At 36.5% G+C, this 27,415-nt stretch overlaps 1 protein-coding gene and 1 long non-coding RNA gene across 25 annotated transcripts in view; one reads left to right on the top strand and one right to left on the bottom strand.

Annotated features, from left to right (window-relative positions):
- The window catches only part of LOC126872833 (zwei Ig domain protein zig-8-like), a 444,324-nt gene that overhangs the window by 385,866 nt on the left and 31,043 nt on the right, over positions 1–27,415 (bottom strand). For 7 of the 24 annotated variants that reach the window (XR_007692211.1, XR_007692213.1, XR_007692209.1 and 4 more), the window contains exons 1-2: positions 8,617–10,186; positions 7,886–8,204 (exon numbers count right to left, since the gene is read on the bottom strand). The exons of 1 other annotated variant lie outside the window; for it this stretch is intronic. Coding sequence is in view for 2 of the 23 variants with exons in the window: in XM_050633029.1 (XP_050488986.1) it covers positions 8,881–9,141 (261 nt within the window). In the remaining 21 variants the exon portion in view is untranslated. Of the gene's footprint in view, positions 1–7,885; positions 8,205–8,616; positions 10,198–27,415 lie in introns of those variants that run through there. 16 more of the 24 variants (XM_050633030.1, XM_050633031.1, XM_050633033.1 and 13 more) reach the window with 13 other exon arrangements.
- LOC126872849 (uncharacterized) overlaps positions 1,950–27,415 on the top strand; it is a 43,284-nt gene continuing 17,818 nt past the window's right edge. Inside the window, exon 1 of the long non-coding RNA XR_007692225.1 lies at positions 1,950–7,872. This is a non-coding gene — a long non-coding RNA (uncharacterized LOC126872849). The remainder of the gene's footprint in view (positions 7,873–27,415) is intronic.

Below are 27,415 nucleotides of genomic sequence, written 5' to 3'. Positions count from 1 at the left end.
AGAGCGATCGAAACCCAAAGAACCAAGACTGTGTCGTCTAATAGACATCGTGATAGTTAAAAATCTAAAAGTAACAAAGTATTTCGTCCGGAGGGACGAAGACGCGAACGTTTTCGGTTGATAATTTTATCGATAATTTTATGACGCACGCATTCGCAGTCAATAAGCTACGTTTGAGTCAAGATTTGAGCGCTTAAAAGCATTCCCTTCAGCGATTCTAACTGTAATTTAATTTTCCATGTCCGTTGTGGTCTCAATGGCTGGGTGTGTCATTAACGCGGTGACTTCCGAAGGGTAATATGGGTAATTTCAACGACCCGATCGGTCGAGGACCATCCAAAAGAATTTCCGTGACCCTTGTCTAATTAAATTCAAAGTATTCTCTTCAAGATCTCTTCCCATCAAGGGTCTCCGCGTTTCGAGCGCACCTGCTGATTGGCCACTTGCTTGCGTTCGGCGAAAATCGATCAACATGCATATTTTTTCGGCACTTTCGTTTTGGGTCTTGCTGGATCGAATCTAAGAAGGTCAGTTTCGTGCGAGCTTTTGAGTGGCGAACATCTTCTCCAAGCAGTCGTGGAGTGAGAATCGTTTAACCTCTCAGCAGTCGGAATGAACAGTCTCGTGCGGAAATGGCATGCTTCATTTTCTGCGTTATACCTCTTCAACATCACCAGCAGGATAGTAGACATCAATTCAATCGACGTCGGAGTCACCACAGATGATATCTTAATAGAATCTTGTTTCTTTGTAGTATCAGTTGTCCTTTTAAATAATTCAAATTTATCTAATAACAACAATTTTTCATTTTCCAATCTGTCTGTTTGCTCTTGCATATTTTATACTTTGTTCTCATAATACAGCGTAGCTTCTTCTCGATTTTCTAATTCTTCTTCCAGTATAATAACTGCTTTAGTTCCTTCTGTTAAGTGTTTGTTAATATGCCGTTAATAAGACGTCCATTGTTTCTTGTTTTCCAAATAACGTTTCTTCCTGTTTTTTAATTATACGTTCTTCTTTTTCTTTCTCTTGTGTAGTAGCATAAATATATTCTTATTTTGCTTAATTTAAAAATGTTTTAAGTTTCTTATCTTGTTCCTCCTTGGTAGACAAGTGAGATTTTAATTCATCTACATAACGTATTGCATCTGCATCAGAACAGGCACCTTTTGGTACCGCACTTAACAAATCACGTTTACGTAATTGCAGCCCCTTTCTTTTAATTCAATCAGCACTTACGCGCGAACAAATGATTTTTGTATTTGATAGTGTTCTGTTGAAGTGAAACGATTTACAAATGCACTGAGAAGATCGGCAATTTGTAAATCTCATGAACCAGTGAAAGTGAATGATCAGAAAAATGATTATAATCCCGATTTCTGCAACTACATGGGGCAATAAGGAAATAAATAAATAAATTCATATAATGAATAAGTCTACAAAATAGAGTCACATTAAGATAATGTGATAAAGATTCAATAATGACGATGAATTTAATGTGATTTTTTCGAAAAGTGTATTATAATTGTACAATAATAGACTGAATGAAAGGTGCGTAAGATCTGCGCCGAAACATGTAGCCGTCAAAACATTAAAAAGACAATTAATATTACAAAGAGAATGAAAGCGAGTTTCACAGTATAAAGATGAAATGGTTCCCAACAAATATTTCAATCTTTGTAAATTATTTTATGTATCGCTTTAAAACTGAGAATTCTCTTTCTCACACACAATTTGAATTTTTTACTTTTTACGTATAAACAGTTTTTTTAGGACAATATGAAGTATACAAAAATCGGACATAGTATATGTTGCAAATCTAACACTTACAAACAATATGTACATAACATATGTCTAATGAACTAAATAATTAGTTGAAAATATTAAATTATTGCTTAGGCATGATCTTGCGATTTTCAGTTGCACGCAACGTCTATGAAGCTAACAAACTGAAACAAGAAACTTCTCGGGTATCAAGCAACCATACGCAGCTGCATCTTGACTAATAACTTGTATGCTTTGGAAAGTTTTACTGCTGTTTATTAACATTCGTGGTATTACGTTCTACCATACACGAAACTCGATAATAGCATTTAGTAACCATCAACATGACATGATTTTAAAATACTATATCGGTAAGAAACTACAATAACATCGGTTGAATATAACAAAGTGTTAACTTACATTGTTATTTTTTTACTTAACGAATTATCTCGTGTCCGTTGATTTTTACGTTCATCACATCACTTTGGGAACATTTCCTATTGGAATTTTATTACTACCGGCATTATTTTCCAAAAACAAAACAAAAAAATACGTACTAATTTCGTCACTGAAGATCAGCAAATACAAATATAATACTTCAAATTCGTCTGTTTAAAATTCTGTAATTATTTCTTCAATGCGAGAACCAACGCGAGCGAGCCACCAAATTTTTTCTATAAAAATCCCTCAAATTTATAACCATACAAAATATGAACGGGCTATTTGTATCTCGTATTACGTTCTCTGTTCAATTTTTGTTTTTTCTAGAAATCCATCAGTTTTTAAATGTTTTCTCGTCGGCGGTTTTTGCGAGAGAAAAATATCATTTGTGTAAACCTACACGGGACGATTTATATATTTTTTATTGATAAAAACCGACGTTTCATCCGCAAATGGCTCAAAGACCATTCGATCTGTACTTGATGGAAAAATTCGAGATTCGGGGACAAAGGAAGAAGAGAGTCGCTTCGTAAACCGCGACATTTTCGAAACATTCCCGCAGTAGAGAGAACGCGTATGTAATCAGATATATAGGTAAAGGAAGTAGCTGTGAGACGAGTGCACCAACACACAGAGACATAGTGTGCGCGTACAAACCAGTGATAAGCTGAAGTAGGTTCGAACGTTCATCGACCGAATGTTTCAGAAAAATCTCCGTAAATGCCCCGGAGAAAAGAAGCAACGTTTTCAGGCAGACTCGAATCTAAACGCGACAGATTCAAACTCTTTACGAGTACGTTGGAAAATACTATAAAAAAAGTGTTTTCCAATGAAAATGAAACACTGGTCGAATACATGCGAAACTTTATGAAATTCTTGCTAGAAATTCTCCATTCGCTTAAAATCATTTTCCTCGGCTATCATCTATCTATATATACTGGGTAGCCCATTTAACTTTATAAGTATAGAATATCGCTTCGCATCTTTCCTTGTTTTTCATATATTAAGTTTTGCAAAATTAAAGTTGACATATCTGCTAAAATGTCTGCTCATAGCTCTTAATTAATTTTAATTAAGCTTAAATAGGTTAACATTTTTTTGTGGACAATATCCAGTTGGATCAAATTAAGAAATACATAAATCCATTAAGAACAACATCAATGACTCTTATACGCCTTCTGTGCCTTCACCTACGGAAAATATAATCATGTCACGTTATGTCTCTCTCGAAATCACTCAACTTGTACCTGAAATACTTTTTAATATTATCAGAAACAAACAAGATATTCCAAGTAATAAAGTTAAGCAAATTATTCCTGATAATATAATGCAAAAGTAATTGATCTACTCATCAACGCAAAACCCAAGCCGCTGTACCTAGAAACGTCAAATTTGGACAGTATACTTCTTTTATGACGTAAGCGTGGAATAAAAAGGGATTTTTGGAAATAAGGAACCGAACAGTAAAAGGGTAACAAGGAGGTAAAACATTTTTATAGAATAACAGCATCTCTATGCCCTTTAAAGCCATTCGAAACTCCTCATATAAACTTCTCATTAAAAATAAACAAACACACGTATCACGTTTGTCGACATTCAACTCCTAAAAAGTGTTCAAACAGAAGGCAATAAACATGAACTGAAATACTGTGCGGATGAAATCGCCGGCGGGCAGCTAGTTTTTAAACAATTACAAATGCAAACGTTGCAATAGAATTTATAGGTTCGTCGTGCATAATTTTCCTAAATTTGTTAGAAGAAATTCAACAGAGACGTTGGTGTGCTTCTTCCTGACCCTTGTGATTCAATTGTTACTTGTAAGGGGTTCGATCCATTCGAGTATCAAAGTAGTTATAAGCAGATTATCGAAACTTGCAAGTACTCGTCCTGAGGTTCGAAACCGGCTTGTGAAGATCGAATACTTGGCGAGTACGGCGAACAAACTATTGCACTGTAAGATGAAACATATTCAGCCGATCGGGCCTTGCTGGGCCGAGGATTCGAACCCAGGATTTTCCGCTTGTCGGGCAGATGATTTCCAAATTAAGCTATTTAAGCTGTCGGCGAATATTTTCTCCCAAATTTTTACATGTCGCTAGGTAGCCGCCTACAGTATCTTGCGAGTAGCATCCAAATTCCGAGAAGTGAATATTGGGCATCGTATTTGAATCGGATTTATAATATTATACATTATTTATTTGTATTTGTTTGTTTTATTTTTTTATTGTTATAATTTTATTTATTGCATTTATGTATTGCATTTATAATAATATACATATTGAACTCAGTCCCATCGCTGATACAAGCCATATTGAACGCCATAAATGCACGTTGAAGATGGGTTCGTAAAGGACAGTAGCCAGAGTAGATAGAGATGTGTACATAAACCCGTGCACGGCCGAAGCGTATACAAAGCTCGCGCATGCATGCAAATACAGGTGAATGCAAAGCGCGTGGCGCAACTACGAAAGCATGTTTTTGTAACATAAAGCATCGGTTTGTAGATAAACGTATATGCTTACGTATGTTTGGGCCACAGCTTGCAATACACACGCGTTCGATTTCGGGCAAGTTCATATATCGGGCCGTTTCAAGTCGGAAAATAGAGAGAGAAACACATACGAACGTATAAACCCCATCGACTGAAAGATCCTTGTGCTCCTTGCTTGCGGTCGCGCTGCATGAGCAAATAAAATAGCGCTCGATGCAGTATCGATAACACCGGCGGCGTCGTAAATTCACGATGAATCCTATTCGAAGAATTGGAAAGTGATTTGTTATTCCCTTTTGGGGTATCGCTTCGTACAGAGAACGCATCGTTAACCAGTCTGCTTTAGAAAATCTGAGCTGATGCATGTACCGCTTAATTGCTAATTACAATTGTGCCATAGCTTGTGCAAAAGGGAATTAATGAAGTTTACAGTCTATTAGTTTTACTTTATTTTTAGTTTAGTTTTAGGTCTTCTTTTTTATTTTTCAGACAATTTATTCGGATGGTATAGAAAACTTATAGTACGTGCAGTGGCACATGAGAAGATTCGAATCGGGAGAGACTCCTAGTGTTGTGCCTTGGAGTGCTAACATTGTTTTGGTTTGCTAGGTTCAAAGGTGAACAAACTCCGGACAAAACATTATCGCTGTTATTTTTAATCGTCAACCGGAGTTACATTTGAACTTTTTGTAATACCGCCGGTCGATACAAATAGACGAACATACTCCCTAGGACAACCATTATAACGAATCATAGAGTAGAATAGCGTAGAGTTAAACAATAGCATTGAGCGAGCGACGATTACGACCGGCATACACTATCTCTGTACTTAATGTGATTTTAATATACACTGACTATTACAATTTTATCACTCATCTCTTTAATAAATCAACAAGTATAATAATCCACGACATACGTAAACTGAAGGAAACTTTCAAGACAATGCATTTTTATCGCGTTATTATGCAATTATATGTTTGGAGTTAGGATTTTATGCAGTTGCTTGTTGATTTGTCAAGTAACATCGCTTTTCCGAAATAATGATGAAATGGAACCTAAATAAGAACACGTTCCACCTACTTTGAACATTTTACATGGATATTAAGCGTTTCGTAAACACTTAGTTAAATCATTAAAAAGCGACACTAGATATTTGCCCATCTATCCAATATACACTGTACATGTTCCTATATTTCATTGATATTACGATATCTTATCCTTCCATAATATGGAAATATTTCCATGGAAAAGAAAAACACAATCCTGAAAATATGAAGAGATATTGCTGGTTTTCTAAAGAAACATTTCATTCAAGAAAAAATTTTCTCCATCAAGAGAGGAGGTCTTGTAGAAACTTCCTACTGCCCTGTACAACTATCTTTCGTGACAAAAAAGAAATTATTACGTCCAATAAAATATTGCGCAGTGCATAAAGAAAAAGAAGTAATACAGTAAACACAGTACTCTTGTCAGTATTGTAATATTCTACTATACGTGCTATCATGTTATTTCACATTTTATACAAAAAAAAAAAGACAAAATATAAAAACGTTTTTGAGAAATTAAAATAAATATTACCTGTCCTTTTCTATACAAATAATAAGTATCACAGAAAAAGTGCGCAAATATAATGTAATGTTTGTAAAAATTGAATAGTATGGTGTAGTATATCTCCGTCTATTGCAGCTCGCGAGGCAAAATATATAAAATTCGCATGGCAGTCAGTGCGTTAACATGTCATGTATGTACAGTATGCGATGTAGAATCGGAAACAGCAGGATTTGCCTTTTTCAAAACTGTTCAATTTTCTTCGCAGTCATAAACGAGAGAACGAAATCGTTCGCGATAAAGATTCAACAGCATCAACCAGCGAACATCAGCCTGCCTCTATGATTTACGACTCGGTGACGCTCTTATCGGGACAGCCTGCTGTTTACAGCGCGATTCCGTAAGCGCCGGTACAAACGGCGGCGTTACGCTCCGTCGAAAACTCATAAAATCACAATATAAATTACGGGACAATAGGCCAGCAGATACCATGAGGAAACCATTGTATCGCCAGCAGCCAGGTAACAATGGTCCACTGGGACAATAATATGCCAGAGAGGGATGTAATTATCTTTGGTGCACGAGATACTCGGCATTGTCACGCGAATGTCTATCCGACCGCTATTCGAGGCGTCGGAGATCCGTCAAACGATGAAAGATCCGCGCCGGTTTCAAAGTTTCCCCATGGAAGTTTCATCGATCGTGGTTACCTACGTACAGGCAAATTAATCCTCGTATTAATCGTCAAGTAACAATCGATCCTCTTCACACGATTCCTTTTCGCATTTGATTCTTATTCAACCTTCTTATAGAAATTGACCATATCACGATACGTTACTGCTTACATGCAATACTAATGCGACAGAGTTTTTTATTTCGGAACTAATTCATATAGATGTTTCTAAAGTAGAAAACGACAAGGTTAAATGACATCGTTGTGATGCATTCTACTTTAGCGATAGGGAAAAACGAGAGTATCGATGTCTTGTACTATCGCGTTTCGCGTTTCCGTTCGATGGAAGACGCTTTAACTCCTGTGTATACCATCAAGTTCTAGGGTTTTCAGAGGAAATTGTTTTATCGGCGATCGCTGTTACCCTATTGCCAACGATAAGAGAGAACTGTTCGTATAAGTGAATAATGACATGCATGACGACCATGGATGAAATGGACGATCGAGTTGGAACGAATACCAAGTTGTTTTTAAGTGATTTTATTGTTTGCACGATTCACTGGAACTTTCCTCTCTGTACCATATGTATAGAAAATGAAGTTATTGGAATCAGTTGACGCGAGTTTGCTTATAATTGCGAAGGTGATACAACATATTGATATACGCTGAGAAAAGAATATTTTTTAAACAGGCTTTAAGATCACGTTTCAAGGATGTAGATATGTCTCTACACAAGAATTTAAGTGGATGAGTGAAAGAGACAGGGAAAACAGAGAAAAGTGAAATGTGTGCGTGCTGCAATAAATGCTTGCGGAAAATGTGTACACGACTAGATAAAAGTTGGCGGTTGAGTTCCGAATTCAAAGTTGAGAGGCACAGAGTTTCTGGGAGAATCGAGAGCAAGAGCTTTTGAGTGTGAATTCAATGGAGAGTTTAACAGAACGAGAATGATAACGTAACCAAATTACCATTTATAAAATACCATTATTGTTCTTTTATTTAACATTTGTATTATACGTATATTAATATATTAAAATCCAGTCAAAGTTATAACAGACTGCGAACTTTTATGCAGCAGAATGTATTCAAATATTCAACTTATGCGTAGGAAATATGCCATATCATGGAAGATATATGCCAATTAATGTAATAAAAAATACATATTATATTTATATTTACGCAATGTGAATCATGTTCCTTTGTACCCATATTTAGTATCATAATTTGCGTTACAATAAATAACGATAGTTTTTTGAAACTTTTCTACCACAAATTGGTATCACTTATCTGAAAAAATTAGTTTATAGATTATAAAAAAAGAAATACACGTATTTGCAGAAATATACATATTTGAATTAGCATTCAATATCATGCCGAGACCCCAAAATTTTGGAAACTTCCAATATTGTATCGTAACCAATATTTGTTTTCGAATATTTGTTAATAAAATTTATTTTTATTGCATTCTTTCTTACGTTTCTTAAAGAATTATGAATTCAATTTATTCCGAGCAGTTGTATTTGATATAAATTAATGAACTAATTATACAGTAGTTATTTTATGAAAGTATCATGGATCATAATAAATGTGAATCAAAGAAAGATATGTAACTATGTCGTTCGTGTAAACTATGTAAAACACACGTAATATGAAAGATATGCATCCCTGTAAAAGTTCACAGTCTAGTTATAACACTTACAGTTAGCACGTCCATTTTTTCTAATTCCGTCTTCAATCAAATGGAACTGTTTCCAACTTATAACGATTACCATTCCAGAATTCCAAAACTCTTAGAATCAAGCTGTTACAGTCTTTCTTCGCCTATCCTTTCTTTTAAAATAATTTATCTTTAAGACGTTGTTACTAAAAATGAATCTACAGCGTAGGCTGGAAAAAGTTACACACGAAAAAGTTATATTTTTAAGCGAGTAAGAGAAGAACGAACGTCTCGTCGTACGTGTACCTGTTCACGGAGAAACTTTATCGTCGATACACAACGCGCCAAGCGCTTAAACTGAATCATACGATTTCTCCGCAGCTGGCTGTAACCGCGATAGAAAAGGAAGGCTGCAACGCGAAGGATTTTCGTGTGCCGAGAAAACACGCGGCGGCAGCGCCGCGTGAAATTCGCCCAGGCTTCGGCTCCGACCGAATTGTTTGAATTTTTGATCCGTGAAATTAAATCTCTCGTCAGTTTTGCTGCCGGGTTGCAACGACGTCGCATCCTCCACGACGAACAAAATCGCGTCACAACGCAAATGCGATACGTTGCGACAAATTAACTTTCCCTCGTTCACCCCTTTTCGTTCTATGCGACTATGCTGCGTTGAATTCGCAGCGTTTTCAGCTAAAAAATGCTGAAAATGATACAAAGAGAACGATAACAGTCACACGTTCGGAGAAAGACGACGTATAGAGCAAAAATGACGCTAATTAAGGCGAAGTATTTGCATCTGACAATTCGCGGAAATAAACTGTTTCCGTACACTTTCCGATCTTTCGATAATGAAGATAATTTTCGAGATCAAAGTGGATAAGGTTTTTTTATTGAAGAACTGGAACATGAAAATTGGATTTTCTCAATAAAGCTGTTTTGTGAAATTTTTTGTTCTTTGATTATTCTTTATCAAACTAAATAGATCGCGTCTGTAAATGGGAAACTAGGGAGCGGGGTTTAAATTCGGGATATCATTTGATTGTAAGTACGTACAATTCTATCTTTTAAGAAGCTTATGAACAGAAATAAGATTGTCGAAAAGGGGCGAATTACAAAGAAAATCCAGCGCACGAAATATTTCGCAAACTGAATTAAAAATAGCGTACCTTGCATCAAGATGAATTCAAACCAATTACAAATTAGCCGACAAGTTGCAATAAACTCAACAATTTCGTTCAAAGGATGTAAATCGGAAAACATGACTGAAAACCAGCAGATCGTGATGGAATTAACTCAAGTTAAAGTACAAAGTCAAAAGTATCAAGAAATTTGTCCAATTTACCAAGTCGCATTCACCGTGCTCAATTGCGGACGACACGAAGAGCGGTAATAAAGGAAAACCAATTAAGTTCCGCGAGACGGGAAAAATAAGGGAAGTGCGCCTTTCTCGAGGCTCGTGAAATTTCATGAATATTTCTTAGTGTTTCCTGGATATTCCACGTTCTACAATTACGCACGACACCCTGTATACGCGTATACGTGTTATAACAAGATATGCGTTGGTGCTACATGAAGAAGTAAGCCGATAATATACATAGAATATATATAGAATAAAATAATAGAAAACATACAAAATAAAATTTGTTTATACAACTCTTTTTTTTGCTTGCGAACTTTATTGTGCGCGTATGAAACGATTCGAAGCGACTCAAACAGCACCTCTGTCTGTAAAGTAACAATTTGGAATTTTTCTTGCCTGCGAAATTCCGCTTGTTCCGTGATCTTTCCAAGTTTCTTCCGCGAACTTCCAAAACGACCCATATAACGGCGCTCGGCCGACAAGATTTCATTAAAAAATCTCGAAGGAAAGAAAATCCGGCGAGATAGAGTAGGAAGAAGCACTCCTTTATTCTCGTTTTATCCATATTTCGCGGTGCTCTTGTTGCTAGTCAAGCATCTTTAAAGTTACAGTAAGATTCAAAGCGTTACGTATTCCGTCCATAAACCTTCGCTAAGGCTGCAAGCAAGTGGAATTGGTCCGCTATTTGATTTCTAAAGTACGGGACGATCCTTTATCGATGACCATCGGCTAAATGAGACAAAGCTGCATTGTGCCCGTATACGTTCACATACATGTGAATTTTTGTTTAAAATATTGCCATATTTCGTTGGGATCAAACAAGAAAGTTCACTGATTTTTCAGCTCAATTTATAGCTAACAAACAGACGTCCGCGTTATCCAAGTAACTAGAGATACGCGACACGGTAGAAAAATAATTAAGCACGCGGTGACTGTATGGGAGAAAAGTATGCGGTAACATTTTCTCATACGTATCCTCGTTTCTGAGAAAATCGCGTTTGTAAACTTGCCAGGCACACTGCCGCTTAGAAGCGTTAAGATATTCACGAGAAGTGAAACAAATCTAAAATCATGAATAGATTTGCAAATATTTAAACAAATTCGTATTTTTATGAGACTAACTTAAAAAGATGGATTCTAAATTTGATATTAAATTTTATTAAAAATAGTACTTCGGATATTTTACACGTTTTAAATTTCCGAGAAATCTGCGGTCTAATAAACCGAAGGAATTTTATAATGACGACATAATGTTTTTGCTAAGAGGATAAGAAAATGTAGGACGCGGGTTGATCACATTTCTTCGTAGCATCCGAAGGTATATTTCAAATATTGATTTAAATAGTAGAGTTAAATAACAAACGGCACAAACTAATTGGACGATCTAATAGTTTTAATTAATTAATAGTTAATTTGTATATTACAGTATGTGTAGAAGTTTAGTATATATTAATTAGTATAGAAAATACGTCAACGCAAATTGTGTCTAATATGTACATATGAGTTAGGTACGTGGCGAAATCAACGAAAAAGTCAAAGAGAAATTTCTGAAAAGGAAGTAATTCACTGGTTATAGGATTTAATCATCATTCATGAAAATACTTGTTTATTCTGTCGAAATATATTTTTATTTACTCGATCCAAAAGGAGGCAGAAAATGAGATCGTACGAAAACAACCAGAAACAACCAGACATTGCGTAATGAGTACTTTTGGAGATAGAGAGGAAAAAAATGATGTAACTCAATTTTGAGAAAGCGAATGAGCCCAAAGTGTGCAATCTGGTTTTGGAACAACAAGACCACGTTTTTCTCATTTTTGTGGGCTCGTTTCGCAGCATCAGGGAAAACCACACTCATCATCCTTCTTTAGAACAAGTAAATAACAAGGAAAAGAAATGAACCGAGAGAGAAACACAACCGTTCGTAATCTGGACCTTCTTATTCTCCGCATAGCTTATTTGCCGAGTGAAATTAAAATTTTTATTAAATCTCAACAGACTTGAAATACGCATATCTGACTACTTTTTGATAAAACCACTACCAGCAGAGATACTCTACCTTGGAGATAATTACAAAATTAGAAATGATATTAGTAACAAGAAAAATATGTACTATGTATTCAGAAGCTATCATATTTTAGGAAGCAGCTAATAGCGTTTTAAATTGAATTTTTTCACAATTTTAATGCTAAAATTCTCGTCGAAATTTCAGATTCTTGGTTTTTGCAGATATTAAAAATATTTATAATTAAATGTAATTATAATTACTAATGATTATATCATATTAATGTTGCCAACATTAATTTCAACGTTAAGATATATTTATCATTAGCAAATGAAGATATAGTTGTATATGAACTATCACACGTGACTCATAGGATAGTTAGAGTTAATATATTTAGGGCAAGCAGAAATGGACGTTGTAATTACAAAATGAAGTTAATACTTACTAACAGTATGAATTATAGGAACAAATAATTTATAGAGTAGAATTCCGATAATTTGGCATGCTCGAGATTTCAATAGTTCCAGATTTGTTGACCATACCTGTAATACCTGTAAAAAAAGAAAACAATAACTTTTAAAAAATGATAAACAGACGACATATTTTGTGATAATTGAATGATAAATGAAAACTCTGTTACTATGTAGAAATAATAGTGTTTCCAAAAAACTTCATTAGCAAGGTACACACAAATGATTGTGGTTCTCTGATGGAGTAACCAGAGATTCAGTTACACATCATCCTACGCGAGACATAAATAAATATTTCCTTTGTATCATTCAGTCCCAATATGCCTTCAATATCTTATCGTAAACGCGTGTGTATTCTCCTGATATATGAAACACAAAGACTCTGACATTATTTTTTCCTTCGGTGTTTTCTCGCAGGATCCATAAACTAGCATAAGCAGAGCACGAAGGGAGGAAAACCATTACCCCTAATGTAGAAACTGGGTCAGAAGATGAAGGAACGTGATATCTTTAGCGAGATCGAAAATTAAATTACTGGAATCTCGGAGATAGATAATTCGTTACAAAAAATGTTTGTAACTTTAATGTAATGCTTTGTAATGCTTTGTAACTATAGACTACGAACGTTGCGTTCATGAGAAATTTAAAGCTGCGAAAACGTACAGAGTGTTATATTTCACGAATAGACTGCGGATTTTTGCGCATCTGTGAAAATTTAAAAAATGCAGATAAACACGGAATTCGCGCAATACCTATGCAGGAATATATAAAAGATGGAAAGTTATAATGTTTGTTAAAAATACTTGTTATAATATCTAGTGGCTGCAATAAATTTTTTAAGTTGTATTTCTTTGGTTTGTACTTATAGAAATATGAATTCGCATAAAAATCCGCGGTTTATTCATGAGTATTCAAACACTGTTGTGAGTCAGTATACGGTTGTTGTAAATTGACCAAAGTATTTGACCGTATGCCCTATTTTATGGTACTTGATTTGAACTGCTAAAAGGAAAATCCCAGGACACGTAATTAATCCTGTTACGGTCTTTTCTATGTCACGATTTTACTCCTTTTAACAAGTTACAAGGTTTGTAATAAGGTTTCAAGAAAAACGTTAACATACACTTAAGACCGGAACTCGTGCATATCAACGACGATTCTTTTATACTTTCTTCAAACATAAGAAACTTGTTAACGATATAAAAAATGCGATTAAATCTAGAATGTATCAAAGAACGTAGCAATTTATTATAGCATTAAACTAACAAGATTAAATATTTGTGAGAATAAAACGCGACTACAAGTTTAGTGATTGCAAATATGTACGCATAAAATACGAAGTTCTATGGGTATATCACACTGAAGCTTCCAGACAACTAATTATACATTCTGAATACCTTCTTCCGCAACTCTAAGTCCTATTCATTCTCATTCATCGACGCTATCCGATCCGAAACTTCTGCCGATGGAAACTGCACTATTTTCTGAACAACGCTCGAACGTCACGCCTATCGAAATTGTAGCTACGTTAAATTTCACGGAAAAATTGGGAAAAAATGTTTGAATACTAGCTATCGTATAAACGAAACAAAGTGTAATCGGATAGAATTTGCTTTGTAGTTGCAAAACGTGATGAAGCTCGCATCAACGAACGTGATGAAGCTCACATCAACGAACGCGTGTTCCAATTACGATGCCTATTCGACAATCGGTGAAAGTCTACACGAGATAAACGTAATTCGATTTGTCATGAATAAAAAGAAGAAAGGGGGCAGATTAAAGCACAGAAAAACTTCGATGGTTTTCTGTTTTATGAAATACTGGGTTAGTTGCAATCAGCGTATTCGATAAGACAACACGAGAATGCTACTTAGACCATAGAGAACGTGTAACCAACTGCGAAAATCGAGTCTCTGCCGGCAAAAGCCCAATAAATATTGCACGATTCCATGACCTACCGCAATGTGGTTGAGCATGCCAACCACGCAATCGGTAAAGCCAGCATTTTTATTAACTTTTCGAACAGCGAGCACGAACGAACTTCGATACACGAATATATACGCTTGTTCTTTTATTTTTTTTTTTTCATTAAATTTATTAGATGTAAACCTTTTTTATTCATTTCTGCTTCGAATCCCGAATGATTCTAAAATCTTTGCCAAATTTTTTCTCTGCGGATTTAAGATATTTTTGAATGTTATTTATTTGAGTGGTTTAGATTACAACAATAGTTAAAGTATAATCTGCAGCATGCTATTGTACGGTGTACTAAGCGTGTTTCGCGATTGAGGCAAATCATAAAAAAGAAAATTTCAATATTCTTCATTCTTTTAAATTTTACAATCATATATTTTTCTATACACCAGTCGACACAGATTTTTATCCTCTAATAGTTCTTAAACATTTTAATAACCTGCCAACGATTTCTCAAATTTACTGCTTAAGTTTCTTTAAATGTTCCAATACTTACGAACAGAGTTATATAGCATTCGATAGTAATAGCTAGCAAGTTGACTGAGACATTTCTAAAAGAGCCAAGGAAGTTGACTAAGAATTTCAATAACGAAGGAACTGAAAATTGACATTCAGACGTTTCTCAAAGTAACATGGTTGATGACGCTTTCGCGAAAATCCCCTGTCGACCTTCGGTCCAGCAAATACTCCCGATATCGAAAGGTTTCCAGCGGATTTACCACGATTTCTCGAATCGTAAATCATCCTCAATTCACCGATGCTTTCCATACCGTGGGATTCGTAACTCTCTGCTACTGGCAAACATTCTCTTTTGATTAGAACACGCGACACGAATCGAAACGGCTCGAGTCGGATATAACATCGTTTGTGACGTAGCGCGTCCGCGAAATGAGTTTGGAAGTTGCCATGATTTCTCTTTCGAGGCGGTGATTCCTCGAGACCTGTCGGCTTTTCTACTTTCTCATCGATTCTGCTCGAATTTACATTAGCTACAAGAAATATTGACACGACATTTATATGCCAGTTAGTTACGTCCAAGTATATTAATTTTCGTATCATCTAGCGGTAATCTCGTATCGTTAAAAAATGTTATACCATGAAGACGGAAGGTAGACTCTAATAAAAAGGAACTTCACTGGAAGATAAGAGTGTATGAATGATGTTGGACAATTAATTCGTAGAAAAATATTCTTCGCTCTTCCTTATTCGAATGTGATAATTGGAGGGGAAATTTTAATCATAGGATTAGATCGAAGAGAAGCTCTTTTCGAGTTATACCTCTTAGGAAATACTTTGTTAATTTGAAAATCCAATTTTAAACTTGATACCATATATAGGTTTTCTCAAAGATGAAATAAAAATATGTGACCTGTGTTATATCTCCTTTGACTTTTATTTAGGAGAATTTATGCTGCTGAATACATCACTTTAACGTTTAGAAGGAAGAAAAGAAGGAGAAATTTAGTGGGAAGAAATTATAATATATGGAGGTGTGAAAATTACTAGACTGAAGCTATAGAAAGGGCAGGTTCTTTATAAAGAAAAGGTTTGAAATTTATGGCCATTTGAAGTTTGGTGTTTTAGAACGTTGAGGTTATTTTTCTAGGTAATAAATTGTTCGCTCCCTTAGAATAGAATCAGTAATCGTAGGAAACTTCTTCGATTAAAACGATTACTGCACTACTCGTGAAACTTTGAAACTGGGTTAGGAAGCGACGACACTGTTTACGTTGTAACAAAAAGCAAGTACGCTTAATAGATATAGAAAAAAAGATTACAAATAATTACTTTAAATGTTCGAGATAACAATGGTAGATAAGTCGTTTAAAATTCTTCCAATATAATTTTGATAGTTGGATGTCATTACAGTAGTAGCGAAATTTCAAATTGTTTCGAATGACACGCGTAGTATGTTTGTAAAAGATGTGGATAAGTGTGCGAATACTTTCGTGAAATCAAGTAAGATTCGAGACTGTCGTATTCTTCTCATTATTCGTATCTTGCACTTGACGACCGTCTTTTTTAAGAGTCGCTCGAAAGAGCAACGATAAGACAAGCTGAATACACTCCTTTGGAGGTGCGCTAAGGAAAATGCAAACGAGAAAAATTTATAGAGAAGAGCATCTTCGCCATAGACGAGAATACAAATCTCGAAACTTCTTTTCACTCTTGACGGTGCACCTCTCAAGTTATTATAATCTCTCGGCACAATATTCATTCGAGTCGTTTCTTCTTTTCATTCTTCCGACTAACCTCGTTACGCGGCCAAGGCCTCGTCTCTTCTCGTCGCAACAAAACGCTCCGCCACGCTGTACCGATTATAATGGTCTCCCTGTCCTTCCTTGTACTTCAAGGAAAAGAGCAAGAAGGAACTGTTATCGCATTTACAATTCAACGTCTTAAGCGGTGGATCATAATGTATCAGGTCGATCGACTTGTTTTAACCGGGCGCGAAACTTTTAAAACACAATTACTTGAAGTAATAAGTATTACACTTCAAGTACATGCTATATGCTGTATGCTATTATATTTCTATGTCCATACACTGAACAATTTTTAGCAACAATGTATGCCATAGGAAGATTGGTTTTTTCGACCAACCGCGGGGAGACGTAGTCGCTAGGAGAGACGTCAACGGGGGTCGTAAATCCCCGTTACGATTATAACAATCGACACCACGAATTGATCGATCCCCTGATTTCCGTTGAGATAATAGGGGTGATTGAGTTTGTATAACACTGTGATTCACAGAATTATAAATTATATATTTCCAACACTTAGATTACACTGATGAGCATAGATAGATAGATAATCACTTGTCGCACGAAGATAAGATACATATGTACGTTAGAGCAGGGCTCTTATAATTAGATTTAGTGTATTAGTGGACGTAGCACTATAAGATATTTAGGAGAGGAAATGTAGGCTCGACAATACCGAAGACCGACTCTCGCGTTATGCTTAGACTGCCCGATGGGCATTAGCGGTATACTTAGTAGTTGACTTTTCCAACGATGTAGAAGAAGTGAAGTCGAGTGACGATGCTGTGTCGGAGGAAAGCTAAGGATGGGTGTGTCTAGCGCACGGGACCATCGGATTTGTTGGTGCCGATGTTATTTAGGAGAGTGAGGGAATAGGCTTCGTTTTTAATTGGTTAGACGAAGGGTCTTAACCGCCCTCGAGAGAAAGTGGTTAGTGGGAGAAAAGTTGCAGCGTACGTGACAAAAACTAACTTTCCCTTTTTCGCCGTGGTAGACAATAGTCTTTAGAAATTCTTCCGAACCAGATGTTTGTTTTGTTTGAAGGACCTTTTCTAGAAAATCTATGCAATTTATGGAAGGTCCTTGAAACTATGGAGGATACGCTGCGAGTATACGAAGACATCTGGTTGCCATATTCCCTGCGGTGTGTGGCATCGGCTAGGTAGAGTGTTACGCGATGTAACAAAGATTCCACCGTAATATAAAATCTCGAACAGAACGATACATTGTTCGTCGAAAATGAGTGTCCCAAAACAACCTGTAGAATTCTTCTAAACCCATCTGATCCGCTAAATTACACGTGATTGTAAGTATAAATCAAGCGGACCACTAAATTAGAGCGGCCAGGAGTCCATCGATCATGGGGACGAATTAATCTTGCCATTACTGGCATTGGCCGCGGGCACAATACAGTTCACAAATTCGTTCGTCGGTTGCTATAGAGGAGCATCACTCGAAACGTCATCGAGAGTCGCGCGATGGCAGAACAGATTTTTTACGACGAGTGCTCGCGAAGCACGCTCGTAACCAGAAGCTCGGTGGCGCGCGCGCCCGTTCGTCTGATTGAAAATCCAACATGCCATTGTACCGTTCCCGGGGACATTACGCGACGATTTCAATGTTCCGCCGGTGATTTTCGCGGCGACATTAACCGGCGTAAAATGCGTTACGCTGTTAACACGGCCACGGGATGAATCAACCGGCGTCAAACGCAGATCGTACAAGTATGCCAAACACGATGGAACGTGCAACGGGCCGGCGAACGAGCGACTATAATTGAATCACCGAACAAGCCACTGTAGTCCATATGTCGAATAATGATCCCACGTCGCGTTGATCAATGCGTCGGAATGCGTTCACACCGAGCCCCGAAGTACACCCAACTTCTGTCAGATATTTCTCGCGTGATCGATTAATTACAGCCGGCTCATTGTTCGATTATATCCAGCGATGGGGCACGTCGATGAATATCGTGACGCCACCCCTTTCCCCCGCGAGGGTGGCAACCCTCGCCGACGCATTACGTTATCGAGTTTTACTCTGGCTTCTATTCTCTTGCATATTGACAACCGAGCTTCGTCAAGAACGAACAAGAAGCGGGAATCAGAGAATATCGATGTAATGACACGTGACGGTAATAATGGCTTCCTTTTCTAATGGTTTTTTAGGATCTGCTTTCTAGCCTTCCTCTGAATGTAATGGACACGCCGGTGCGCTGATTGATTGATCGAAGAGGATGTTCGTTTGATTCTAGTGAAAGAGATATCATTTGTTTTTTATGATTTTTTAAAGTCTAGGTCGTTTGCGAAATACTGGCTAAACCAATTAGAGAACTCTCGTTCGTGTCGCTTTTATATTTAATGACCATTGTTTGTGTCTGCACACTTTTCCTCTTTTAATTCTTGTTAAATGTTCATTTTTCTGAACGTATTGAGAAGTAAGCGATGGTTTTGTTTAAATTTCATAAAATCATTAAATTTAAGTGGAAGGAATGATGACAAAAATGTATTCAAACAGGACATATGTTTTGTAAAATATACAGTTCAATATTAGGGTATCCTAGCGTAAATTAAATTTGCATATTGTGCAGGTGGTTTAGTTTTCTTTGACTCTCCCTCTTTTACTACAATGGTAAAAAAGACAGAATACGATAACATTAATTGATTAATAAACAGGAAATTAAATATCTACGTTGACCCTTAAAGGGTTGCTACAAGATCTGTAAATTCACTAATATTATTAGTTAATAGTTTATTATACTATGCGTATATCGCAATGTTTTATAATCGAATATGTAAAACTTTTATTTAATCCAAAGTATCAGCTTCTATAAGCACAGCTAAAACACCCTATATATGCATACTCCATCGAGTTTTGCGTTTTACCTGGAAGAAACTTTTCAAATGCATATTGAATAGTTTTTATCAAACGATCGTTTATAATCTATGGCATCTTGTTGCGTTAGTACAACGTTCAGGTGTTTGTACGGTCGTAACCGTACTGTTAATAAACACGAAAACCTAAAATGCAATAGCTTAGCAAACATCTGCTACAAATTTGTACAACGCAGAGTAAATATATTCGATTTAAGGTAGGATACAATTTTTATCAAGAAACAAAAAAAAAAAAAAAAAAAGAAAGGGAACTGTCCTGTAAACATCAAAACCATTGTCGTGTAAACTCGTATTTCTCTTCAAACCCTCTGTGTTTGTCGATGGCGTACAAAGCCAAACTATGTAAAATAAATATCCATCTTCGATCGGTGGATACCAGCAAATAGCATACAGAAAAAATATACATAACCGATAGGTTAATAAATAATTTGTATTCGTATATTGACTTCGATAGTACTAGGAAACATATCTGTATACTTCTTTTCCCAAGTCGACGAATAATCGCGAACAATATCAAGTGAGCATTTGAAATTTCATCGTTAATTATTATCACGCATTCCTTTCTTAATAAAATAAAACGGTACGTTTCTTTCACTAGCTATCTCTATTGAGATTTCTTCCTTTGGTAGTAACATGAATTTTTAAAAAACTGAATAAAATTGAATAGTAAATATTGGAAAATGTCACTAAACTGTATAATTACCAAAACCAATATCGCTAAAAAGTCTATCTGCTGTGCATTGTTCGCTGAGTAACGTCGGCGATATCTCAGATAGAAGGTGAAAGAAAATGAAATTCCGCGATGATCATCAACCAACGCAGGTCAGGTTTCACTAGCCGTGGTAAATCGTTGCAACGTGGAAATACCGAAGAGAACATTTATAAACCGTTATCGAAGCGTACACGGTACCGGTCGTTATTCTTCCACGCGTGTTCCCCAAAAATTTTCTAATTTCGCCGCGCAGCATGGTGGAAGACGAGCGCCACAGACGACCACGAACAACAGGATTCCAATACATCGTGAACCCGGGCTTAATCCTACTTTTCTCTACATCTCCGGTGGTACCGGCGTTCTACGTCCGGCCCCTTCTGTCATCTACCCCGCTGCGTCTGAAAGCATTGTTGCAGTATCTATAGGTCCCATAATATTGGCTGTATATCACGATTATATCCCGGAAGGTGGTTCGATACATCGACTCCAGCGTACAACCAATGTACGTATCGGCCACGACGGTTTTATGCACACCGTTAGCAAAGCAATGGTCCATTCTACTCTTTTTCTCTGCAAGCCAAGCTGTCTCTGAGTAACCTTCCTTATCTTCTTGATGCACTGCCAACGCATCCCTAGCGTGCTATTTTCCACTTCTCGATTCGGCTCCGCCCCATCGCAAGACTAATCTTCGTAAAATGTTTCAAGAAACAGAAACGAAACATCCTGTACGTTGTAAAAAAATATACGGCAATGCTGTGTCTATCGAACTGGCGATTTTGCTCTATTTACTGACCATCGCTGTACCCACTGATTCTGCAAAACGGCTTTATGAAGTAAGCTACTACACCTTTTTATATACGCAGTTAATTACATGAATAATATTGCTGAAGTGGTCACCACTTATAAGAAAACTCTACATCTGGTCTTTTTAGTTTCCTCAAGCACTGAAGCCATCGACAGCGCGTAGACAAAAGATTGCGACGAAGTCAGACCATAAACAGTAGACAGGCGACGTTGGCTTCGGGGTTTTCAGTTATTGGGTAACACAGCTAGCGTGCGGATCTGGACCAGCTCAAATTGTATTCTTACTTATAATTACACTTCTATTTAAATATATTTTCTGTCTTACAATTTATCCGCGTGTTTTCTCTGTTTACACATCGAATAACCTCAACAAATATAAAACTATTTCGAGTCGTGACACTTTTGATGCGACATTCACTTGGCAAAAGCTGCGAATTTTGTAGAAAGTTTGAGTTATGTCACGATGCCAATGAATGAGCGATATGCGCGTCATGATTTGGATTTATGCGTTCGATTGTTTCCCAGTGAAATTATTGCCTTCCATATCGGGTAGAGGCATCGGTTTTCCACGCTTTCATACCGAATTAGCGCATAGCGAGAAACAAGCAACATCGATGACTGCGGGAGATTCGGGCAAGCGGTGCGATTAAAACGAAAGTCTCGTTGTGTTCGATTAACCGTGGTTCGATTCTATTATCGTGTAATTCGCGTTTCTGATGTTTTCGGCAACTGTACGTTACAGCGGCAACGATTTCGTTAACCGGATCGCGCGTGCTCTTTAGTCCTGCGTTACGTTCCCTGTGTTTCCAGGTATCATTGCGTTGGGTATTATTAAACAAACAGTGTCTCATGAAAACGTTTGAACATTCGCCATTACCATTATCACTAATATTCATTAAAAACCACGAATATACAGGGTGGTGATAACTGGTGGTACAAGCGGAAAGGGGGTAATTCTACGCGAAAAAAGAAGTCGAAATTTGGGATATTGAAGAATATTCTGTTAAATCGTAGCTTTTCATAGATTAGTAGAAAAATTGAAAGAACGTTAACGCGTACGGATAAATAAATCACATATGGTGTAGAAAAATGGATATAAGATAAGAGTGGATAAAAACAATAAAGATAAATTATATTTATACGTGTAGATTCAACCAAATCCAAACACAATCTGAACTTCAGATGGAATGGATAAGAAAAATGTTTAAGACCCATCATCTCAATTAATAACAAAATACGTATTTAGGAAAAAGTTACAATAATTACGAAGAAATATCATTTATTTCCATTTTCGGAGTTGCTTATGGAGCGAACTTGAACGTCATTTTTCTAGTCGATATCGAATTTCCCGAGCGAATGGGACTCATTTCGGTTATTAAAAGGTAAAGTACTATAACTTCCAACAATTATTTCTTTTCAACTAATTACTCGTCTGACAAACTTCTCTCGTTACTCCCTTTCTTCACATTTAACAGCGCTAGAAATAACGTAGATGTTCGATTTCAGTGAGAACGAGAAAATATCAAAAGCCATTCCTAGCGTGAGAATAGCAACTTTTCATATAGCATAGGCAGCCAACATATTAATCGATCGTAAGATGTTGAAAGTTTGAAAAATAACAATCGCTGTCCGCGGGTGACGTAAACTTTCAGCAATCCGTTGTTCTTAATACATACCGTGTTGGAAATATAAGCGTATTGCAATAACCTGCTTTACAAACTTTCGTCTCGTTCCATTCTGTGATTCATTCGGCTTCCATTGTGCTCGAATTTCTGTATAACGACGAAGCGTTACAGCAAATCGTCGGCCATAAGTCAACGAGAGCCCGGCTCTCAAGTATTTTTCATAACGAGACGCCATTATCTTGTATCTTGAAAGTTACTAAACGCGCGCTCAGTCGAACGTATTGTTCTCGAAGAAGCTTACGTCGGTCTCAAAAGAAGCGCATAATAACGGTGAGCGCGCGCACTTCAACTATGCAATTCTTGACTCGTAACAAATCCTTGAAAAATGGCTACGGACCACGTCGCGATCTACATCGCGGCAAGAAGACAATTTTGAAACAATACTGCGATTCAAGAGCGCTTCAACTCTAGCGTAACGATCTCGCCGAATTCAACAATTTCATATCCTTTGAAAAACACTCGCCGTCATGTGATATTCGACTAGACGCGAATAATAGAAGCGATGCATGTTTCACTGCTGCTTGAAGGTTTCAAAATTTGTAGCTTTTAACAACTGTTCAAGGAATTACTATTAGGAAAACTCTACATCTTTTTCTTTTGTATACCAGTGACCTGGGCACCGCTGTTACGAAGAAAATAGAATTTAGCGAAGCAAAAAACAATTAAAAGAGAAGAAGTCCATATTATTGTATCCTTGAATATGAATGTTGTTTTTGGGTTACAAGGTCTAAAAACAAAAGAGCTATAAATAAATTTTTGTTGCTGTTTCTTGCAATCTTCAGCTAGAGTTACACACCAAGGTTAATTTTTTGGCAATGTCCTCTGCTTATTTGTGTTTACATCAATACGTGTTTCTATTAAAAGATCATTCACGTGTTCCTCTATCAGATAATCTCAACAATAACGAAGCGTTGCTTATCAATGATTTAACACTTCACGATGGTTGCCTGTTACGTTATTAACATATAACATATTAACATTGTTAAAATATGAAAGTGCGTTTTATCCTAAAACCAACTTTTTGCTTAATACACCGCTCGTCATAAAATCTTTTATAAAGCAACTGAATTTTATAGTATGAAAACTGTACGAGCTTTTGCGATTGACTTTAGGATTTTTTTCTATTTCGGCTATGAAATATAACTTCCAATGGGACACGCAATGTCAAAAAAGCAATTTTGTACTAGAGGAAACTGGACAACGGGTTCTGTAAAGTTGGTCGGAAAAATTTATTTCGAAAAGAACGGGAGGACGTTGTCGATTAAGCACCTCCAGAATACCGTTCAATTCGATGAAATAATTTGATCCAACCCCAGCCTCCCTTCAGATAAAACTCTCCCTTGCAATGATGGACAGAAAGAGCACGTTAATGGGCTTTCGTTCGTGAAACGAGTGATTTCGGTGATTTAACAAGATAATATGCTCGGTGGATGTGGGTCACGGCGCGGAATCGTCACGGCCGAATTAGCACGGCCACACACAAACGATTTTGTCGTTAAATTTAATACAGCCTAACTTCAAGATCCTACGGCTCTCCTAGATTATGTCATTCCGAGGACATTTGTTATCCAATTATGCCGTATTCCAGTTCCATCGTTCTATGTGTCCACGAATTACACCAAAATGCGTCAAACGTGTAAAAAAAAAAGAAAACGAACAAACACATACAATTGTGTCGAAAACAAATGAAAGTACGAATTAAGGCGTTTGAAAGATCAAAACAATCGCTTTGTCGTATTGCGAAGAGCAGCGATAGGATAGCCCATTTCCATTCAAATCTAGTGATTGCAATTTGCAGGTAAATCACGAAGCAAGAGGGCGAATATCCTTTCGTGTTAACCGAGTGGAAAATCCATTGAGATAAGCGGACAAGTATAAAAGGTCGATACGTAAGGTATTTACCACGTCACAGACGGAAACGAAGAAGAATCTCAATATGGCGCGATACAGACGGGTGGTACGTGTGTAACACGCTGAATACGTACACGTTTCCATGCGATAAGAAAGCCACATTTCAATAGTGATTGAATGCAACCGCTGCTGCCGCGGCTTAAGGTTAACACGGACGAGTTGTTTTCATTCCTCGTTCAGCAGTTTTTACCCCGTGCAAATTCAGTCTACGTTGCTCCTCTATTTACATCCTTCGCTAAAATTCGATACGCTTTAGAGAGGTCTGCCTGAAAATCGGATGCAACCTGTGAATTCGTATGGTCCGGTAAGTTATTCGTAAACGACAAGGTGTCCGATACTCGTATGTACGTTCCACCGATATACGAATCGAGTTTTCCCCTATGTGCACCGTATGGTGGTCCAACAACGATAATTCCGCCAAAGCTCCGTCTAATTTACGATCGCGTAATACTTCAAGGGCTACTAAGGAAGCTTCTGTCTGTCGTTCGTGGATGGATAGGTTCATTTAGTCGATACTTTGATTAAACGATATGTTGTTTTGGAATGAGCGATCATTCTAACGCTAGCACTATTAAACCGGTTAAAATGATCGATAGAAGATGTTATAATTTAACATTTCTTATTATATGTAACCAATTTGTTTGACATTTGACTTTGATGGAAGTAAAATAAAATAAAATTTTTCTCACCACTATATTATTACGTAATTGCTAAGACTATTAGCAAGTATGTTTTTTCAATTAATGTTCATTACGATTAAAGTATATCGTAATAATTTTCTCTTTGACTCTTTAACTAAATAAAAAGCAAACAGCAGAAGGAGTGATAATATCGCACGAGAACAGTATGAAATACCATATTACAGGATTTTTTAAATATTTTACAGCTGGGAAATTATTCCGGCAAAATGGTAATTGAATTTAATTTTTCACTTAGAGAGGAAATAGAAGTCTGTTGTAATTTAAGTCTTGACGTTAAAGTTATGATATCGTACATCCAATATTCATAGATATAATCAACATTCTAATAATTGGCAACGGATGCTTTTTTCCAGGGAGAATTTCCACGAATTTCATTTTGGTCGTGTTGTTCTACAAATAATTTATATCCGGATTTTTATGCAGGTAATTACGTTACTCGTATTTTTTCGTAATTGAAAAAGTTACAAACTTCATAATATTCCTGTAGCTTCATAAATGTTGGAACACGTATAAGAAAATGAGAAATTATTGAAATTATTCAAGCCTCTCGAAGATTATTTAATTTTAAATCATAGATTATCAAGAATTCGTGTATTCAATATTGTAACAATAATCGCATTTAACTATGTGGTCCTTGGTCAAATACATCGAATCTTGTGCAAATTACCTTGTTTAAATATGCATACGATATTCTGGAAAAATTACATGTGGTCAGAGTGTTATTTGAGAAAAGCGAAGTTTCATATGACCAACCTAATACCGCGAGTATCGTCGAAATCCAACGATCATACACTGAGATTCGAACAGCGTATTTGCGGACGAAATTTTTCTTGGTTGCTTTCAAGGGAATTCGAAAAATTGATTTACCGGCAGCATTTCAGGCACAGTGCATTGTGCCGATGGAACAATGGCCCCCCTTACACGTTCGCCGATATACATATATCGTAGCGGTTTGTCCGATAATAATCTCTCTCAATTCCAGTAATTTCAATGAATTCTTCGGGTTAATAAATTAGTAATCAATTAAACCGACCATGTTAACGGATTATCAAATAATTGCAAATTGTGCGAAACGAGGTTATTTAGGCCAACTGAAAACCCAAACGTATCATTGACCGGCTGTTCCGGCGCTAAAACGTGACAACAGAAGTAGATATTTAATTATCGCTATCATACCATAAGCTAAATAGTTTTGACTGTTTGCCATCGTTATCGTATTCGTTGAAAGCACTAGTTGTTCGCGCTAATTTTCTCTGTTTACCTTCGTGAAAATTTTCGTGAAACTGTTTTCACGAAATTCCATTGATCTCGTTCTAACTATATTATGACTACTTATACTTCCTATTACTTATATCATCATATTGCTATATTATTAATATTAAATAGTAGATTTACATTAGTTATATTACCCATATTACCATGAATATTATCTACGTATATAAAACCGCCGATAAATATTAGTTAAACTTCTTTCACGCTACTTTTTTCTTTGTCTCCAGCAGGTTATTTTTCTTTTTCAATTATGTCACGTTAAGATCCCCCTGTTTAATCATCAAGTGATATCGAAGTCAAAAAGTCGATGAAAATGTACAGTGGCTACGACAGGTATTAGCACATCGTTATATTTATCGTAGCATTTACATACTAATTACAGTAGAGTTTTGCTTATCCGAACTAATAAGAAGATAAAAGTTGTTCTGATAATGGAATTTTCGAATAATAGAATTACTTTTCCCATGTGAAATTTCATTCATTCAAATACAGATTAAGATTAGTCGACAGATTCTTTAAGTATTTATTACGAACCCCGCATCCTTTTAGCTACGAAGTCACATGATTTTTCCAACATAAGTAACTGCATAGAGTTAGGTTCTTTTTGTACTTCCAACCATCGGAGCCCTTTTTCGAATACAACAAACGCTTCGGTATGAAAACCATTACCGGAATAAGGTCGTCATTATCATCGTCTTTGTCTTGATAAAACCATTTTATTACGTCCATATATTTAAAGTTTCTTTACTGTTGCCAATATCCAAGAAATCCGCGTGCTTTAGATAATTTTCG

The sequence above is a fragment of the Bombus huntii genome, chromosome 14 (assembly GCF_024542735.1).
Source record: "Bombus huntii isolate Logan2020A chromosome 14, iyBomHunt1.1, whole genome shotgun sequence".
Classification (NCBI taxonomy): domain Eukaryota; kingdom Metazoa; phylum Arthropoda; class Insecta; order Hymenoptera; family Apidae; genus Bombus; species Bombus huntii.
Note: the sequence above shows the minus strand (reverse complement) of the source record. Positions and strands in the feature narration are given on the sequence as shown.